This window comes from Carlito syrichta, unplaced genomic scaffold (assembly GCF_000164805.1).
Source record: "Carlito syrichta isolate Samal-C Ts95f unplaced genomic scaffold, Tarsius_syrichta-2.0.1 Scaffold306547, whole genome shotgun sequence".
Taxonomy (NCBI): domain Eukaryota; kingdom Metazoa; phylum Chordata; class Mammalia; order Primates; family Tarsiidae; genus Carlito; species Carlito syrichta.
The window spans coordinates 249,056-256,776 of NW_007250643.1; the positions used below are offsets into that span (position 1 = coordinate 249,056).

At 59.8% G+C, this 7,721-nt stretch overlaps 1 protein-coding gene across 1 annotated transcript; it reads right to left on the minus strand.

The window, feature by feature from the left end:
• Nucleotides 1-2,895: 2,895 nt before the first annotated feature.
• Nucleotides 2,896-6,924, minus strand: RTP5 (receptor transporter protein 5 (putative)). Its single transcript, XM_008063078.1, has 2 exons — nt 6,753-6,924; nt 2,896-4,713 (listed from the first exon to the last, which is right to left on the minus strand). The coding sequence occupies exons 1-2, from the start codon at nt 6,905-6,907 to the stop codon at nt 3,033-3,035; spliced, it is 1,836 nt and encodes a 611-aa protein (XP_008061269.1). The 5' UTR covers nt 6,908-6,924; the 3' UTR covers nt 2,896-3,032.
• Between the last annotated feature and the right edge of the window lie 797 nt (nt 6,925-7,721).

Sequence of the window (7,721 nt, forward strand, 5' to 3'; positions counted from 1 at the left end):
CAGGTGTAGACTCAGTTGTGGGCTCAGGTGTGTTCTCATGTGTGGGCTTAAGTGTGGGCCCACGTGTGAGTCAGGGAATAGCTCATGTGCACTTAAGTGTGAGCTCAAGTATGGTTCAGTTGTGGGCTCAGGTGTGATATCAGGCTCCAGCTTAGGGGTGGGCTCAGATGTGAGTTCAGATGTGAGCTCAAGTATGGCAGTTGTGGGCTCAGGTGTGGACTCATGGGAGGACCCAAGTGGGCTCAGGTGCAAGCTTAGGTATTCAGGTGTGGCTCAGCTGTGGGCTCAACTATGGGCTTAGCTGTGGCTCAGGTTTGATCTCCATTGTGGGCTCAAGTGTGAGTTCAGGTGAGGGCACAGGTTTGGACTCAGGTGAGGGCTCAGATGTGTTCTCAGGGCCCAACACCAATGTGGGCTCTGGTGAGGGTTCAGCTGAGCACTGAGGTGTAAATTCAGGTGTGGCCTCAGGTGTAGGCTGTCTAGGATGTGAGCCACAGGTCTGCCCTGATTTTGTGAGTGGTGTCTTTGCCTCAGTTTCCCCATGATGATGGCAAACTCACCATAGCTAACTCACCTTAATATACGCTGCAGCAGGTCAAGTGCACATACTGCATTTGCTCTCATTAGTATCTGTGACATTTACATATCAGTTAATTAATGGACTGAAGTCTAATTACTCATGAGAGAAAAAGTCAAGGACGCCGAGGATGAGTGCGCCTGTGCTTGGTTGTAGCAAAACGGTCAGGTTAGTCAGAGAAGTAGCTCAACCAGCGCTGTGACCAGGGAGGGCGTCCTGGCCCAGCCCTCCGGGCCGCCAGACTGCGAAGCTGCTCGTCCTGCCAGCGGCCACACGGGGGTGCCGCAGGACCGCGCAGACCGCGAGCAGGCCCGGAGAGGGAGCGGGGGACCCGGAAGCCGGAGTGGGGAAGGACTGGGGGCGGGGCCGAGGGGTTAAGTGGCCGTGGACGGGGGGGCATCAGGAGGCCGATGGGGGCGGGGAGCAGAGGGCGGAGGGATCTGGGAGACAGGGTCGCCAGGGGAACCGGAGGGAGACAACAGGGGGAAGGGAGTCCAGGGGCTCTAGAGAGAAGTGGGACCTGGGAAGAGGCTGGGGGCCAGGGGCTTCAACCTGTGACCGGCCCCCACTGGGCTCCCGACTGCATTCAGGTGAGGAAAGAGCCGGGTGGCGAGGAGGGGGCCAGGAGGGCCCAAAGAAGCCCCCCGCCACGACTGGGATGGGTTCTCAGGAGCCGGGCTGAGGCTGCACTCCCCGAGAACCATGGAGGAACCATGGAGCTCAGGGTCCTGGGAGATGGGGACCTCAGGCCTGTCCCAAGGCTGGGCTACCTCAAGGGCAGGGCTGGAGGGGACCCCAGGTCTCTCCCTTGTCCTGACCTAAGGTCCACTGGCTGAGGGTGGGCCGGCGGCCCAAGTGAGGTCCCCTGCAGACAGCCCCTCATGCGCCCACATGGGGACACCTGTTCAGTCTCCTGTGGCAGATGAAGCTGCAGGGAGCAGCCAGTGGGAACCCAGCCTCCTTTCTGTGCCTGCACCTGCGCCCTACCCTGGGCCCCCCTGCCCAACCCACCCAGCAGACTCCCTGCAGGGCCCTGGCAGCCAGGCAGGGGAGCAGGGAGGTCAGGGCTCCTCCCCACAGGCCTCCAAGGCTCCTAGGCATCCCAGGTCCAGGCCCCAAGACCATTGCCCTGGTGTCTGGTAGGTGGGTGGTGAAGGGTCCACACTGGGGCCTGAGGCCTGGTTGACCACTTGGGATGTCCCCAGAGCCCAGAGTAGGTCCCAGCCCCATCCTCTCTAGAGGAAGGCAGATTCCCAGGAGCCTCCCTAGGACGAGGTGACTTCGACCTGAGTCTGTGACTGGGTTCCTACCAACCAATGCAGTGTCTCAAGGGCCTGAATTTAGAATCCTTCCTGGGACCCCACAGTCTGTGCCACTTTCAGGCTGGCCACTCTCTCAGTCCTCTGTGAGGATTGGAACTTTCCAGGGCCTCTGGTGTCTCCACTGGGGCCCACAAGCCAGGATGCAGATTCTGCAGCTTCATCGTGAAGCTTCTCCACCTCCATGCGAGCTGCCAGACCCGTCTCCAGGAGCCCCTCCAGCTACGCCTTCAACACCTGTGGGCCCAGGTCAGCCTGACAGGCAGAACCTTCCAGAGATGCACTACCCCTCCAGACCAGAGCCCTGGACGAAGCTTCTTCTTTCTGTAGAGAGGCTTCCCACCACCACCCTCCCACACACAGCTTCCTCCACCACCACCACCCAAAGACCCTAGGGTTACCCAAGCCTCAGACCCCAGGGTCTCTCCAGGTAATTTGCAACCTCCCAGGAGCTGCAGGGAGGAAGGACAGTTGGACCCTGCTGCAGCCACTGTCGGGTCCCCACTGGCTGGGAAAACTGTGTGCCCCTCGCTCCCCCCACTTTAGAAATGGAAACTGCACTCTTAGGAAGTGGACATCTGGGGTGTGGTTATGAGTCACAGGAGAGCCTTCTGTCATCTGCCCTGGATGGCAGTTCGCAGACCCAGACAGTCCCCTGCTGTCCCGTGGCCCCCACTCCTCTTATAGGATATACCCAGGGCCCATGAAGGGAGGAAGAGTGAGAGAAAGGAGGGCAAGGTTGGACTTTCCTCTCTCCTAGAGCAGGCAAGTGACTCCTTCCAGAAAACCCCGGGATCCTACTGGAAGGATGTTCATTTCACCTGACCTGAGAACTCTCTGTCCCATCCCAGGAGATGCATGGGGCCCAAAGGGAGCTCTCCTGGGGGAGTGCTGGGCTTGAGGGGTCCCCACAGAGACAGGAAAAGAAGGACATGCCCACCACACCTCCCACCCCGAAGACGCTTGAGGTGGTGACAACAGCCCCCTCTTGGGGGAAGATTCAGGGCTGACTTGTTTTATTGGCGTTACACACACAAAGCACACCTGAGCACACGGGTACAGCTTGGGAAGCAGCCAACACCGCCATGGTGAGGACCGAGGGGGCTGAGGCTGGGGCTAGTGGGTACACAGCAGCATCACATCATCCGCGGGAGAAGGCCAGGGTTCATCCCACCCAGGCAGAGAACCCAGAAGAGGCACATCACACAGATACAGACCAAGAAGTCCTCCGAGATATCAGCGGGGGGCCTGCGGCGGGCACGGCCAGGGCGTGCGTCATGCTCACGGCGGCACCTGCTGCTGGACCTGCCGGGCCTGGACCTCAGCCATCTCCTAGAGTAGCCGTAGGTGGCAGAGCTGTTGCCTCGAGAGCCAGGAGCCACGTCGCGGGGGCCCGTGCGTCTTATGACGTCGAAGACTGAAACAGGAATGGTGATGGAGCCCCCAGTGATGGAGACAGAGCCCTCAACATCGGCCCCCAGAGGGGCTGCCTGAGGGACAGTGACAAGGCCCTGGCCAACACCCTCCTTCCCATTGCCTTCAGTGACATCCTTAAAAGCATCTTTGAGGTCACCAGGAAGGGAGGAGGGGGCGACAGAGCCCTTGTCCTCGGAGACAAGACCACCAGCATCAGGCTCAGGAAGAGGGTCGTTGCCAGCGGTGACGAGGCCCTCGCTACCACCATCCTTCCCTCTGCCTTCAGTGATGTCAGCACAGGCACACTTGTCATTAACCAAGATGAAGGGGAAGGTGACAGAGCCCTTCTGGCTGGCAGTGGGGCCATCAGCATTGGCCGCTGAAAGGTCATTGATGCCAGCGGGGTCGGAGCCCTGGCCACCTCCGCCCCCCTCTCTGCCCTCAGTGATGCTGGCGAGGGAGTCCTGACCTCTAAGGAGGTTGGCAAGGAAGAGGGGCAAGGTGAGGATGCCCTCCCCGCTGGCTGTGATGCCAACGCTGTAGGACACAGGTGGCAGACGGGTTCCAGTGATGCCCAGGCCATCACTAAAGGATAAGGGACCCTGACCCCAGCCCCTGAACAGGAGGCCTTGGAACTCAAAGGCCTCTGTGCTGCTAAGGGGGCCCTGGCCATGGAAGCAGGGGACTCCAATGTTGACCAGTATAATGCGGCCCCTAGGCCCAGTCACAGAATTCTCAGACAGGTGGAGGGAGCCCTTGCCAATGACCTGCACTCTACGGTTGCCGGTAAGGAGGGAGCCTCCAGCAGGGGTGGTATGGCTGCCCACCCTGAGTGCCCATTCCTGGCTCATATTCACAGGAGAGAAGCGAATGGTAACCATAGTGACCAGGAAGACCCTGCCCTCTGAGACGGGAATCTCCACAGCAGGGGATGCAGCAAGGAGGCTGGCTCCAGAGCTGAGGCCATGACCCCCAGCGACCTGGGCCTCAGGGCCGCCATAGGGGGTGGGTGACTGTGAGTCCCCCGGGCAGGTGCCTATCTCAGCACTGGAGCTCCCTATCATGTATCCCAAGGGGGGGTCTGGGGCCCTCTGGAAGAAGCAGAGGCCCAGGTAGCAGGCCTGACAGCGGTCCCTAGAGCCATTCCTGAGACGCCAGAGGGGGCTGGGGTTGTCCCCGTAACACTGGCGCAGGATATACAGGACCAGCTCTCTTAGGCAGTCACGCACAGCCACGGGGCTCATCTGGCAGTCTCCACCCGGTGGGAAGCACTGCGCACAGTGCTGGATCCAGGCGCGCATCGTCACCAGCCCCCTGCGGCGGTCCCTGTCCCACCACAGGTGGAAGAGCACGAGCACATGGGCCGAAGCCCATACCCAGGGGCAGGTGCTGCACTGGAGCCTGTGGGAAGAGGGGGCAAGTCAGGGATCCAGCCCCGCCCCCGCCCTTGTCCCACCTCCAGTCTCAGCCTCAGATCTCCCCACAGCCCAGCACCCCTCCTGCCTATGGCTTGCACCCAACCCAGTCGAGCAGGATGCAGGCACCTCCTCTTTCCTGCAAGTCCTAGGGCGAAGGAGCAGACACCTTGGCTCTGTGCATTGTGCAATCTCATGACAAGGGGTTGGTTTGCCGTGGCAGGCAGCCCTGTGGACACATGCTAGGCAGGAAGAGCAGGTGTCTGGGTCTGACCCGGGGATGGACAGCAAGTGGGTGCTGTGAACATGCCCCGGTGGGTCACTGTCCCACATGTCAGCCAGGGAGGGCAGGAGAGATGGGGAGGAGAGACGGGGAGGGAGCAGATAGGGAGCAGCCTTGGCCACAGGTCACCAGATGAATGACACTGGCTAGTGCACACGCAGCTACAGCATGAGGAGCCTGCCCTCGTGGGAGGCTTTGCCTCAGCACCATCTGGTAGAAATTTCCAGGTGACGAAACATTTTATAGCAGCCTCCAGCCATGGTAGCCACAGGGCCGAGGACATGGATGGCACCTGAGGAACCAGAACTCTGACTTTATTTACATGATCACCCAGCATCAGAGCCACAGACTTAGAGGCTGTGTGTTGGGCACAGCCTATCCTCAAGGTCTGTCATGATCTATCCACCCTCACAGTTTGTCCATCCCCACAGTCTGTCCATCCTCACGGCCATCTGCTTTCCCCATGGTCTGTCCATCCTCATGGTCTGTTCATCCCTATGGTCTGTTGATCCTCGTGGTCTGGTCCTCATAGTCTGTCCATCCTTTTGGTGTGTCTGTTCCCACTGTCACTCCATCCCCACAGTCTGTCTGTCCTCACTGTCTGTCTTCCCACACAGTCTATCCATCCTCGTCGTCTTTCTGTCCTCGTGGTCTGTCCATCCCTATTGTCTGTTCATCCTCATGGTCTCATGGTCTGTTGGTCCCTGTGGTCTATCTGTCCCTGTGGTCTGTCTGTCCCTGTGGTCTGTCCATCCCTGTGGTCTGCTGGTCCCCATGATCTGTCCATCCCCATGACCTGTCTACCCCATGGTTTGTCCATCCTTGTCCATCGGTTCTCATGGTCTGTCCCACTGGCTCAGTTCCAGGACTGCGGCACCCAGCCTCAGCACCCAGCACTGTCCCAGCTGCAGGAAGGGGGAGGCAATAGTCTCCAGGTGCTTCCTGATGCCCTCAAGTGTTTATGGTTCCAACATCTGGAAAAGCCAGGGCTCCCTCACCCTTGGCCCTGGGGTTTGGCACACTAGGAGCTGTGGCCCCTGTTAACAGGCAGAACAGTCCATTCTGCCCCCAGTGTCCCCAGAGTGACCATCCATCCTGCACCCCAGGCCTGTTGGCAACGTCTGCCAAGCCCTTGAGCTATCTGTCCCTCCCCTCGGCACCTACAGAGCTAGAGACACCTCGCTGGGTGGAGAAGCCCAGAGGGGCCACCTGCTGCACTGACAGTGGCTGATGTGACAGTGGCCTGGGGGGCTCACATGTGAGCCGGCCTGGACTGAGCACCCACTCCAGGCACCCCTCAGCTTCCCCAAGGCAGAGTCAGCTGCAGTGCAGGGACAGTCACCCCAGCCCCTGCACACCCAGCTGCCACCTGTCAGCACTGATAGCCATGACGCCATGGCAACGCCATGGAAACGATATGGCCAGGGCAGTGCTAGCCCGGGGAGCTGGAATGAGTGACAACCAACCCCCCACGCAGTGTGGACAACGCCACATCACCACCAAGGCTGGGCCTGGCAACCGTGAGGCCAGCAGGGCCAGGCAGGGGCTTGGCACCCCCACTCCTCAAAGAGAGAAGAGTGCCAGACCCCACCAACCCCGCGGACAAGACCGGGCGGGAGAGAGGCTCCAGTCCCACCCATAGCATCCCACCCAGCCCACTCCAGGACCACACCCAACCTGATCTTGAGGCCACCCAGGAGCCCGCGGGGAGGTGTGCCCCCCCACCCTTGGCCCCACCGCACCTCGAGAGCCCCTCCAGTCGGTATTGGAGGCCGCCTTCCTGATGCCCCATGGCCAGGCTGTCCTGGGGCAGCAAGACCCAGACATCACGGGGCTTCCTCGCGGCCATCAGCTGGGCGAAGGTGCTGGCCCACACGGCTGCTGCAGCCCTGTCCATGCTCCGCAGTGCTGGGGAGCCTGTGCCCGCGGGGACCAGGAGGCACCCGGACCCGCATCCCGCCTGGCCAATCAGGACCTCGACAGCAGCCTGGTCACCATGACAACCACATTTATCTCAGAGACGCAGAAAGGAAAAATACAAGGATGAAGCCTCCACGGCCCCCACCTGGAGGCTGCTTCAGGAAGCCTGGGGGCCGCGTGCTTCTCTGGGTGGCTCAGAAAGTGCTCACGCTCACTCTCAGACAGGGAACCATGCTAGATGCCTTCTCCACAGCCTGTGCCTTGCTGGGCAACCCAGCATGAAGTGTCCACATGCACCCCTCCAACCGTGGGTGCACCTCCGGGTCATGGCTGGGCCACTGTGTTCACCTGCCTTTATCCTGGAACAGCCCCAAGCCAAGTCAGCCACACAGACAAAGCTGTGAGGACCCTCCCTGATGTTTATCGCTGCAAGTTTGCCTGTGGGTTTTTTGTTTTCAACTTTTAATTTTTGTGCATGCTTGTGTTTTATGGAGACGGAGTCTCGCTGTGTTGCCCAGGCTGGTCTTGAACTTGTGACCTCAAGCGATCCTCCCACTTGGCCTCCTTAAGAACTGGGATTATAGGCATGAGGCATCACAACCAGCCCCCTACTTTTCATTAGTGAGAAATAGAAAACATTTACATGAAAATTCCTAAAACATAAATGTAGAACTTCACAAATTATAAAATATTAGGGTGCCACCTCCTAGAGATGAAACAGAATCTCGCCAGCCCTAAAGCTCTCTGCCTGTTTCTCCCAATTCCCCTGCCCCCCAGGTGGCCAGGCTGAG

Excerpts from the sequence above, each read along its gene's own strand:
- RTP5 (XM_008063078.1), bottom strand. The coding sequence starts at position 6,907 with ATGGACAGGGCTGCAGCAGCCGTGTGGGCCAGCACCTTCGCCCAGCTG. Across the intron at positions 4,714-6,752 it reads CGACTGGAGGGGCTCTCGAG|GCTCCAGTGCAGCACCTGCC; the intron begins GTGCGGTGGGGC and ends CTCTTCCCACAG.